Below are 12,635 nucleotides of genomic sequence, written 5' to 3' on the forward strand. Positions count from 1 at the left end.
TAGTTTTGAGTTATTTCACTTAAACTGCCAACGGATTAATATTTCAAAATTTTGGTTTTAAATTGCTTCCCCCTAAAGGGCATAGATCCGTCACAGCAATAGCGGTGACTTACTAAAGACACTTGATCTAAACATGAACGATAGGGCTTTCTAAGTATCAAAAATGATCCAATGGTAGCCAGCATCGTCCTGTGTCCTTTTCGGCCCTACACTCGTAGCCCCCATGGTATCAGACCCAAGTTCCGAGACATGCATTCTGCTTAAATCAATCAATCAATTTATTAGCGGATGTAGAGGGTCTTCACTTTCAAAGGTTTTAACTAAAGAAAATCTATTTTAGAACTAAAAGATTAAAGAGAAACAAAGAAGCATGAAGACAAAAATTCAAACTGAGCAAATGTTTTGAAATAGAAAGTATAGACTATTTTTGCAATTTTGCAATTGACTAGGTTCGTATTTTACCTTGATGAAGACCCTCTGAAGTCTGTATCTGATTTGGACATATGATAGGATATCGGAAGTTTCAAAGGCGGCACGCTTGCATAAATGCTAATCTGGAACATATTAGGAAGTGTAGTGAATCATTGTTTTGCATATTTTTTATTAATTAGCTTCTTGTATAATATATTCGGTTGAATAATGAATCTACGAGCTATATTTTGAAAACTCACTAGACTTATGAAAAACCACTAGTTTTAAAATAAAATCCCTATACATCACTAGCCAGAAGAAAATCACTAGGTAACATAAAAAATCACTAGAAATAATTATAAATCACAAGGGGTGGCAAATCTGCTCCTAGATGGCACTGCGATCAAATTGGATGAGCTCTTAGAAGTTTTGCGGGTTCAGCGTGCTAGAATGGGTTTAAAAATTAATGTTAAGAAGACTAGAGTCCCTAAGGTTAGGAGTAAATGGAGATGAAAAGGTGACGTTGGGTAATGAAATGATCGATCAAGTAAATAGCTTCATTTACCTTGGTAGTATTATTGGTCAGGACGGTGGGTGCAGTGAAGATGTTAAAAGCAGAATAGCCAAGGTTCCGGGATGTTTTTTACAGTTGAAAAAACTCTGGCAGAATAAAAAGATAAGCCTGCGAACAAAGATTAGAAATTGGAAGCTACTGTGATAACAGTGGTATTTGAAGCATGGGCGCAACGAAAAACGGAGGAAGATTTTCTAGATTTTTTTTTTCAGAGAAATGAAATACGGATTATTTTGGGAACCCGACTGACTGACTGTATTTCCCGAATGATCTAATTGGTTCAATCCCGCTCTCTAGGGCTATAAAAGAGAAAGGCTGAGATGGCAAGAACACGTTCTGTGGATGAATGATGATAGATTGCCAAAGATTATCCTCTTCGGGCCAACTGTCTAGGTTTAAGCAGAAAGCAGGTCGTTCTTGGTTGGGTAGGGAAGGTATCGTAAGAATAGATTTAACAGAAATGAAAATTGTTTAAGAAGGCGTAGAAATGGAAGCTTTGAATGAATTGGGATGGAGGAGAAGCGTGTGTAGCTGCTTCGGCCTCAGGTGGCTTGGTGCTGCGGTGAGTTGTTAGTATTAGTAGTATAAGTTGGCATTTTAACAATTAGTATAAATACTTTGTATTCGACAAATCTACCTCTTTCAGTAATAATTTCATTAACTCAATGAATGTTAACAGTCTTATCATAATTTGACGCAACACAGGCTCAAACTCATTATACTAACATTTTCCTCTCTATTGAATCTTCTAAAGCAAATACGTGCATTGCTGTGCACCAGTTACAGCAAAAGATGGTTATAATTAGAAGATTTTGCCATGTGAAAAAATTCACAAATTACCATTTATATTTTATAAGTTGTTAAGCTTCCAGGTTTATTTATTGTCGCATTAATAATAAGAAAAATTCGTACTATTATGTTTTGCTTCTATAAAACCGTGAATTTCCCTACCTCCACCACCATGTCAATAAATTTTCCATCTTTATGAATCAATTCTTTACGCGACAAAGGAAATAAATAGAAAAATTTATTTCAGAGTTGTAGAGTTTTAGGCTCATTTCTCTTTTTTTTTTTTTTTTACTGGCCAATTCGGCCAATACGGAAGATTTTGACAGCTTTTGTTTATATATTTTTTTTTTTTTTGTCAGTAACAGCTCTATAAGTTTTTATTTGTTTTCTTGTTTTGGTTTATTTGTTTCTTTAGAGAAATTTTTTTAAGAAAAGTTTTTCAATAACTATAATAGTTTTCATAATAACGTTTTTGGAATATTTGTCTATATTATTGTTTATATAAATTTTTTATTCACTAATTATTCCTATAAAAACCAAAGATAAGTTTCAATGATTTACAAAAACTTAGTTTTGGAATCTTTTTTATAGTTTTTTTTTTACTAACTGACTTCCATAAAAAATATATTTGATGACGCTAAAACTTTCTTTAAAAACTTTCATTTCGAATATGTTCTTATAAAAAACAAAGTTATACATTTCTTGAAATTATTTTATCTGAAAATACGTAATATATGAAATTTATAAATATAATGCGCATATGCTCATTCATTTAAATTAAGTTGGGATAAGTCGACTAAGTTAGATTAGCTTAAATTCAACTAGGTTTAATCATCTTAAGCTACATTTAAATTGGGTTTGATGTAGCTAATACACCAACGTAACTTCACCTAATTTCAACCTAATGTAGAGCTAGATTTAAATCCCAATCCAATTTTGAAAGGTCTTTCGTTTGTACCTTCATTCATCTTTTTTCTTTGGTACAGCTTTCTTTAAAAGGTAAGTTTTTATTCTTTTGCACCTAAGACGGCTTAGTGGAAGTATATACCGAAATATCTTCTTGGTCTCTTAAATATCTGCTTTATATTAAATAAAAAAAAAACAAGTTTAAAAAACAAGTCTTTTCAACTGAAAGTGAGGAGCAACATTAAAACTTAAAACGAACAGAAACTACTACGCATATGAGGGGGTTCGCCCCCTCGTCAATACCTCGCTGTTTTTGCTAAAGTTCGAATTTTGTTCATATTCTGTAAGAACAACCCCTGAATCACAAAGGGTTTAATTAGAATAAATAACTGTTTTGAAAGTTCTAAAACTTTAGCGTAAAGAACGAGGCACTGACGAGGGGGGAACCCCCTTGATATACGTCATACTATCTGTTCGTTTTAAATTTTAATGTTGCTCCTTACTTTCAGTTAAAAAAACTTGTTTTTTATTTAAATTTTGATCGTTTTTTAAATAATGCTGGAAAATCGGCGCCCACTTCATGGAAAACTCCCTTCCCCCATGAACAATTACTCCATGGAAAGATAATCCCACGTAACCTTCTCCCCCTACCAGAAAAAATCCCCCTTAAAACGTCTCTATGCTACCCAGGACTCAATACTATATGTAAACAATGGGCAAAGTTTACAACTTTCAGCCCATCCCCTGGGGGCTGTAGGGGATTAACTCATCCTCAAAGACATATTTATTAGGTTTGTAGATTATGCTAAACAAAATGGCTATCTCATAGTTGCCCTCCAATTTTTTTTCACTTCAAAAGGGCACTAGAACTTTTAATTTACGTTCAAATAAGCCCTCTCGCGATATCCTAGGACCCCTGGGTCGATATGTTTACCCCTGGGAAGAAAACAAGCAAACAAAAAAACAGATCAACACAAATCCGCGATCTTTTCTCAGGCAAAAAAAAAAAATACAAAGTTCCATGTTTTTGCAGAAAGGAGCTTAAAACCTCTACAGCAGGGCTCTCTGACACGCTGAATGTGATGGTGTAATTTTCATTAAGATCCAGTGACTATTATGGGGTGCTTCTCCCTTTTTCGAAAATAAGGCAAATATTCTCAGGCTCGTAACATTTGATGCGTACGACTAGACTTGATGAGACTATATATTTGAAGTCAGCATAGAAACCCGATTCTTTGATATATCTATAGGTATCAAAATTCCGTTTTCTATAGTTTCGGTTACTATTGAGCCTTGTCGCTGCTTACTTGCAGTTCGTTACCACAAACTGTTGGATTCACTGGCTGAAAATCATCCTCCTTCGGCTTTGTCTTTTCATTTTCTTTCTCTGTTTTTTGTCTTAAGTCAAAAAAGGCCCGTGTAAAGTCAGAACGAATTTACAGAAATCAAATAGAAAAAAGGAATATATCGTATACTACCGTCTTTCTAACAGTATCCCAGCCCCTCCCCCTCCTTTTTAGGGCGGGAAAAAATCCTAGAAAATATGTATTAGTTGATTTGGTCATTTTTTTTTTGAAAAAAATCTAGGCTATGTTCAAAAGATTACTGATTTTATTTATTTTTTTTTTAACTGGCTTTATTCCAAATTTTGAAGCAAATCAAACAGTTCGTGATAACGAACTGTAGTAAGGAGCGACCCGGCTCAATAGTAAACGAAAGTCTAAAAAACGGAATTTTGATATTAATAAATACATCAAAAGAATTGAATTTTCATGTTGATTTCAAATATATAAGTTTCATTAAATTTAGTCTTACCCGTCAAAAGATACGAGCCTGAGAAAATTTGCCTTATTTTGGAAAATAGCGGGAAACACGCCCTAAAAGGAAACGCTTCTCATATAATCTTAACGAAAATCACACCATCGCATTCAGCGTATCAGAGAACCCCACTGTAGAAATTTCCAGCTCCTATCAACAAAAATTTGGAACTCCGTATTTTTTGCCAGAAGACTGACCCCGGGTGCGTGTTTATTTGTTGTTTTTTTTCCCAGGGGTGATCGTATTGACCCAGTGGTCCTAGGATGTCGCAAGAGGGCTCATTGTAGTGGAAATGAAAATTTCTAGCACCCTTTTTAAATGACCAAAAAATTGGAGGGCACCTAGGCCCCCTCTAACGCTCATCTTTTTCCCAAAGTCAAGGGTCCAAAAGTTTGAGATAGTCATTTTCTTCAGAATAGTCGAAAAAAATATAAGATGTCTTTGGAAACGTTTGAGATAGTCATTTTCTTCAGAATAGTCGAAAAAAATATAAGATGTCTTTGTTTCCTGGGAACAATAGTTCCCAGGGAAGGGGCTGCAAGTTACAAACTTTGACCAGTGTTTATATACAGTAACGGTTATTGGGAAGCGTACAGACGTTTTCAGTTTTTTTTTTGGTTGAGGAGGGGGGAGGGTTGAGGGGAGGGAGCTACGTTGAAGGATCTTTACTTGGAGGAATTTGTCATGGGGGAAAAGAAATTCCATGAAGGGGGCGCAGGATTTTCTAGCATTATTTAAAAAAAAACACTGAAAAAATAATAATTAAAAAGTTTTTCAACTGAAAGTAAGGAGCAGCATTAAAACTTAAATCGAACAGAAATTATTACGCATATGAGGTGTTCATCTCCTCCTAAATACCTCGCTCGTTCCGCTAAGCTACTTTTAGTAATTTCAACTATTTATTCAACGGCCTTTGTGATTTTGTTGTCATTCTTAAAGAACCGGGACAAAATTTAAGCTTTAGTGTAAAGAGCGAGGTATTGACGAGGGGCAAACCCCCTCGTATATGTAATAAAAATATACAAATATAGAAGTTCGTTACGTAAGTTAATTTGTAATTTACGTATATTTATTACTAACAAAAACGTTCGTAAAAAAAAAAAACAACTAAAAAGTTCTAGTTGCTTTTAGAAGTTACCAAAAATTGGAGGGCAACTAGGCCTCCTCCCCCACCCCTTTTTTTATCAAAATCGTCGGAACAAAAATATTGTAAAGAAAAAAAGACAAACATGCATTAATTTAAAAACGTTCAGAAGTTAAATAAAAAAAACAAGTTTTTTTAACTGAAAGTAAGGAGCGACATTAAAAGTTAAAACGAACAGAAATAATTCCGTATATGAAAGGGATTGTCCCCTCCTCAACGCCTCGCTCTTTACGCTAAAGTTTTTTATTGTTGTAAAAAGTAGGGTTGTGAGAAAGAGTCAAACTTTAGCGTAAAGAGCGGGACGTTGAGGAGGGTACAACCCCTTTCATATACGGAATAATTTCTGTTCGTTTTAAGTTTTAATGTCACTCCTTACTTGCAGTCATAAAAACTGTTTTTTTTTATCTAATACTGATAAGAAAAGAGCAAAAACAACACAAGCCCACAGAATACGCAAGCCCTTGTACATAGCCTTAGGCTATATCTAGCTCTAAAAAGGAGAGAGAGGCTGAGATATAATTAAATTGACGGTTATTATTATGTTGGAAAGAGTTTGGAGTGGGGAGCCAAATGATTTTTTGTCTATTTTTTCTATCCGATTTCTATTCGATAAGCAAAATTGATAAGAAATTTCCTACCTTTTTATCTAAACCTGCCATGTAAGCCACGTGCTGTTATAACCTTAGGATTCTAGGATCGTTGATTGTCATTTAAGTCACGCGTGTGCTTTTTCAGTCTCTATATAGGACTCTACACCCCTGTTTGTTAATTAGTCGTCCATCATGTCAAAACGGAAATCAAAAATTACAGATTTTTTCAAAAAGAAACAGTTGGTTGGTAGCAGATCATGGTTGGTTGATACAAACCTTATTTGGAATGAGAAGCAATTAAAATACTTAAAAGGGCAAGCTTTCAACGGGGCTTCACCTTTGAGAGGCTAGTTTCAAGATTGTGCTGCTATGCTCCGTGAAATTTTTCCCCGTACCGTCTATGTTGATTGTGCAAGTCATTCCTTAAACTTGGCCCTGTGTCATTGGTACAACAGGCCCTTTATGAGAAATTGTCTAGGAACTTTGAAAGAAGTAATTAATTTCTTTAGAATTTCACCTAAACGCTCTGCATTTTTCTAACAAGTTGTTCAAGGACATAATTTTATCACAGGGACAAAATGAATGAGATTGGACAAATTCTGTTAGATTAGATGGGTGGAGCACTTAAAAGCAATTTTGTTTGAAGAGATGTTCATTATCATCTGTAAAAAAAAAGGTAAAGGTAAAGGGTAAAGGATACGGCATTAGACTTTACAGTCCGTACCGGCGGTGCTGATCTCCGTTTCTTGGCCCTTCAGCCAGGAAGTGCAATGGGGGGCTGGGGGCCAGCCAACCTGTGCTTTCGCACACCCTTCCTGTTTACCTTCCCCAGATTTCTCCAGGTACCCATTTAGAGCTGGGTCGACTCTGGCTAAGCTTACAGAGTCACGCCACTGACCCCCGTCCCAAACTGAAGAATTGGGTACACTGGGATTCGAACCCGCGTCCTCTCAGACAAGGGATATCGAATCCAGCGCACCAATCCACTCGGCCAGGGCGGCTACTCGGCCAGGGCGGCTGTAAGGCTATCATCTGTAAGGCTATGATGGAAATTCAAGATCATCCAGATTCAGATTCTGAATCTTCAAGCAAAGCTCATTTTTTGCTATATACTATTGAGATATTCAGTTTTGTTGCAGTTATGTTGTGAGTAAGTTTTGTGAGCTGTCAGTAAAATTTTTGATCTGTCACACAGTTTGTCGACATCTTTGTAATCAGAAACTATAGATCTCGTATAGTTTCTTAAACACGCTGACAATTTTAAAAACAAAGCTAGAGACGTGAGAGAAAGGAGTGAAGCTATGTTTCATCCACTTTTTTCTGAGGGGACTGAACTGTGTCGAGATTATGAAACCAGCATTAGTTTGCCCAGACGTGCTCCAAACAAAAGTATAGGAACAACCGTGCAACAGCGTCAGAGGATCCTGAAACGTATTACGGACTTTTTGGCTTTATCGCATTTATGTAGTATTTTCTGCAGCAGCTGCATCAGCGATTGCTTAGTCATAGAAAGTTGCTAGAGTCACTGCAGTAACTACATCCTCAGCACTGTATTTCCCTCGGCGAAGAAAAACCGAAGGATATATCAGATACTCAGGCTTATTTTTGCTATCTTGATGCAGACAGCCATAGGGGAAGCTTGCAAATTGTGTTAGCTCTATGAAGGAGAATGTGGATTCAGTCGGGAAACGTGGCTCTAAAATATTTCATAGCATGCTTAAAAAAATGTGATAAGAACAGTTCTTCCTCTACCCTGAGAGGAGTGAAATCTTGAATCAGGAGTGCCTCATGTCAGGAACGGCTTAATGGATTGGTCTTATTATCCATACACATGTTCCAGTCAATGCGGCGGATGTTTTGGAGAGACTTTCCCACAAAAAACAAAAAGCGGCTTGATTAAATTTTATAGTTACATATTTACAGCGTTTTCTCGATAAAGAATGTATATTATATTCTAAAAACTTCATTTTTTCTTTTTAACCATCCCTTAGTGAAAATATCCATCCCCTTCAGAAATTTATCGCTACTTTCGCCCCTGATTCTATCTGAAACTAAGGCTGGGTTGGAAAATCCAAAGAACTGGCAGACTAAAAACAAAAAAGTTATCTTAATTTATCAAAAAAAAAAATTAAAAAATTTATGATATTGGAGGTGCGAATTTGAGACACATAAACCAGCTTCTAATACTGCTGGCTCATGCGCCATTTTGTAGATTCTATGGGTCCAAAGTTGCAATACTGATGCATCATGTCAATGCGACGGCTATACCACGTTTACTACCCTCTTACAGAGGCTATGGAAATAGAAGGTGCTTTAGGTAATAGTTTTTAGCTTGACTTTAATACAGTATTAAACATACGTTTTGCAAAACTATTAGAGTCTAGTTCTCTTCAGATATTTAATGAATTTAAAATGCAAGAAAAGGATAATCAGTTTAAAAACTATATCCTGTGTTTTTTTCAGCAAAATTAAATTTGGCCAAGATAGATTAATATTAGTTGCAAATAACTTTTATTTTTATCAAACAGTTCGTGGTAACGAACTGTAGTAAGGAGCAACCCGGCTCAATAGTAACCAAAACTCTAAAAAACGGAATTTTGATACCAATAGTCACGTCAAAAGAATCGCATTTTAATGCTGATTTTAAATATATAAGTTTCATCAAGTTTAGTCTTACCCATCAAAGTTACGAGCCTGAGAAAATCTGCTCTATTTTAGAAAATAGGGTGAAACACCCCCTAAAAGTCATAGAATCTTAATGAAAATCACACCATCAGATCCAACGTATCAGAGAACCCTATTGTTCAAGTTCCAAGATCCTATCTACAAAAATGTGGAATTTTGTTATTTTTGCCAGAAGACAAATCACGGATGCGTGTTTATTTATTTTTTTTGTGTGTTTTTTTTCCCGGGGGTGATCGTATCGACGCAGTGGTCTTAGAATTTTGAGAGAGGGCTCATTCGAACGGAAATGAAAAGTTCTAAAGCTCTTTTTAAGTGACCAAAAAATCGGAGGGCACTTAGGCCCCCTCCCACGCTCAATTTTTTCCCAAAGTAGTCGGATCAAAATTCTGAGATAGCCATTTTATTCAGCATAGTCTAAAAACCTTATAACTATGTCTTTGGGGACGACTAACTCCCCCACAGTCCCCGTGGGAGGGGCTACAAGTTGCAAATTTTGACCAGTGTTTGTATATATTAATGGTTATTGGGAAATGTAGAGACGTTTTCAAGGGGGATTTTTTGGTTGGGAGGGGGGGGGGTTGAGAAGAGGGGGCTATGTGGGGGAAATTTTCCAAGGAGGTATTTGTCATGGGGGAAGAAGATTTCCATAAAGGGGGCGCAGCATTTTCTAGCATTATTTAAAAAAACAATGAAAATAAATATGAAAAAGTTTTTTTCAACTGGAAGTATGGAGTAGCATTAAAACTTAAAACGAACAGAAAATATTACGCATATAAGGGGTTCACCTCCTCCTAATACCTCACTCTTTACGCTAAAGGATTTTTAGTAATTTCAACTATTTATTCTACGACCTTTGTGATTCAGGGGACAAAATTTAAGCTTTAATGCAAAGAGTTATTGACGAGGTATTGACGAGTAGGCGAACCCTCTCATATACGTAATAAAAACATACGAACATAGAAGTTTGTTACGTAAGAACATAGAAGTTTGTTACGTAAGCTAATTCGTAAGTTACGTATATCTTTTACTAATGAAAACGTTCGTAAAAACTAAGTTCTAGTTGCCTTTTTAAGTACCCAAAAAATTGGAGAGCAACTGGGCCTCCTTCCCCTCCTTTTTTCGCAAAATCATTCGATCAAAACTATGGGAAAGTCATTCAGCCAAATAAATAAATATGCAAATTTCGCCTTAATTATTCATCTGCGGAGAGCCGAAATCAAAACATGGATTAACTAAAAAACGTTCAGAAATTAAATAAAAAAAAACAAGTTTTTTTAACTGAAAGTAAGGAGCGACATTAAAACTTAAAACGAACAGAAATTACCCCGTATATGAAAGGGGCTGCTCCTTCTTCAACGCCCTGCTCTTTACGCTAAAGTTTTTACTGTTTTAAAAAGTAGAGTTGAGAGAAAGAGTCAAACTTTAGTGCAAAGAGCAAGGCATTGAAGAAGGAGCAGCCCCTTTCATATACGGGGTAATTTCTGTTCGTTTTAATGTCGCTCCTTACTTTCAGTTAAAAAAACTTGTTTTTTTTATTTAATTGTTCAAAAACTTCAACTGTGAATTTAACCATATTGTTCATCGGATTTATCATTTATGGCTACTTTAGAAAAAAAATAGCACGAGAAAAACAGAATTTGTTTCAAACTGGCACTATTTCGAGAACCTTTTATTTGTTTTGTTTTTGGGGACGTATTGAAAGCTATCACTAAGTGTTTAATTGATAATTTTACCCACCACTCACATTGGTTGCCCTATTTTGCCATGTATTACCTGCTATATACAGCAATTTCACATACCGCTTATGATATAGGACACCTTGACTTATCCTTGGAACAATTTGTCCTGTTTACCGTGTTTTACATTACAGGCGGAGGGGAAAAAGTCCTTCCATTCCAACAATAAAAAAAGAAGAAAAAAAATCATCATTAAAGACAACATAAAGAAAAAATACATAGGAAAATGGAAAAAAAGGTATCAAAGTTGAATGTAATGATAAGAAAATGATTTGGTGCAACTAAAGGAGTTATGCAGATAATAGAAAAAGGTAGACCCGTTGATACGATTAGAGAAAACTAGTACACTTGTCATTTCAATCCTTAAGGCTAAAAAATGTATATTTTCAACCGTTTGCATATAATTGTCTAAGGGTTGAAGTACACTGTGAAGGTGATATGCTATCTGTTAAACTACTACTACTACTAATAACTCACTGCAGCACTAAGCCACCTGAGGCCAACACAGCTACGCACGCTCCTTCTCCAGTGTAATTTATTCAAGGCCTCTCTCTTTTACCCTCCCAGGAAGTTCCCATTTCCTTTAAATCTTTTTTAAATATTTTCATTTTCTTTAAATCTGTTAAACAAATAATTAACTATAGAAAATTAGCACCATGACGGGTTTTCATTATTTTTAAAGCTTTCAACACACTTTAGTTTGGCTTATATCAGCTAATTTCTGTAAATTTTGACCTTTATATCCTTTTTTTATTTTTCAAGGAAAGCACGACTGGTTAAGTTAAAGACAACTTCCAGATTATATTCTCACAACTAAAAGATTTAGACTCGCTTGTTACTAAAAAGTGCACTTTACACAAAACAAATATATCAAAGCTCGTCAATCTTATATACTTAACTCGAAAGCAGGTCAAGTGAATCTGATCTACTTCACTGCAAAGTGACGAACTGTACTGGATCACCCACATTTATAACACCTTCTTTTTCCACTGCTAGATTAATACCCATAAATGGAGAGCTTCCAGAAGAAGCTTTGATTTTTGGATCAGTTGCGCAACGGTACTCCCTGAGTGTTTTCAAAGGCTCCCCGTCCGGATATTTTTCTCCTTTTCTAGGATCCACTGTTGTAAGGACACATCTATCGCAGGGCTTGGTTTGCCTGAATATAACTTCACCAATTTTAAGAAAAGACCAGTTGTCTTCAACAAAAGCACTGGCACCACCAATTAATATATTTGGACGAAAGTTTTCATACGTCACAACACTTGGGGATTTGATCCGGTCAGTTAAATTCTTGACTGAATTACTATTTATCAAAAGGAATGGCGCTAGGTCAGCAAATGCAGTGCCATCTTCTCTGTACATGTGCGGCCAGATTTCCCTTTCTTTTACTGTGCGAGCAGTAGTATTTCCACTAAAATAGACCAATTTAATTGGCTCTTTTACATCCAGAATTGGTGAAAGATATTTAGAAATCCAGTCAGAGGCTATTTTACAGTCAACTGCTGATATTGTTTCTCCCCAAACTCTAACGTTAGTATTACCTTTCACATTGAAAGGGATTTTAATATGGATGTCATCCATATCTGGAGCTTGTAGATTCAAATATCCTTCTGACACCTTTGGAATTATTTGTGTTAATCTTGGAAAGCGTCGAGCTGTAATAAAGTTATTATCCCCATCAACAAACATAAACACTCTATCCCGGGTATTGCCCTTAATTGGCCCTAATCCTGAACAATTGAACGATTCAACTTCACATCCTTTGCATGATTTCACAGGGTAAATGAAAAGCTTTGATACTTGGCCCCCATCTTTCCATCCTTTCAGTGAATTGATTGATATTCTTTTTTTACCACGCTTCTTCATAAAATAACTGAAAAGAGTAGTTCCAATACCTGTTAGCACTATTGTCGAAAAAATTAGTAAAGTTGTATTTGGTGTCATCGGGTCAGTCATATTAATTGTCTGAAATAAGAAAT

The 12,635-nt window shown here is 35.7% G+C and overlaps 2 protein-coding genes across 5 annotated transcripts in view; one reads left to right on the forward strand and one right to left on the reverse strand.

Annotated features, from left to right (window-relative positions):
- The window catches only part of LOC136025089 (ras-related and estrogen-regulated growth inhibitor-like), a 108,404-nt gene that overhangs the window by 32,507 nt on the left and 63,262 nt on the right, over positions 1-12,635 (forward strand). The window lies entirely within an intron of this gene.
- Positions 11,037-12,635, reverse strand: part of LOC136025088 (mitochondrial amidoxime reducing component 2-like) — a 47,738-nt gene continuing 46,139 nt past the window's right edge. For all 4 annotated transcript variants that reach the window (XM_065700806.1, XM_065700809.1, XM_065700808.1 and 1 more), the window contains exon 2: positions 11,037-12,621. In XM_065700806.1, the coding sequence (XP_065556878.1) occupies positions 11,584-12,621 (1,038 nt within the window). In that variant the 3' untranslated portion in view covers positions 11,037-11,583. The remainder of the gene's footprint in view (positions 12,622-12,635) is intronic.

This window comes from Artemia franciscana, chromosome 3 (genome assembly GCF_032884065.1).
Source record: "Artemia franciscana chromosome 3, ASM3288406v1, whole genome shotgun sequence".
In the NCBI taxonomy this organism is placed as follows: domain Eukaryota; kingdom Metazoa; phylum Arthropoda; class Branchiopoda; order Anostraca; family Artemiidae; genus Artemia; species Artemia franciscana.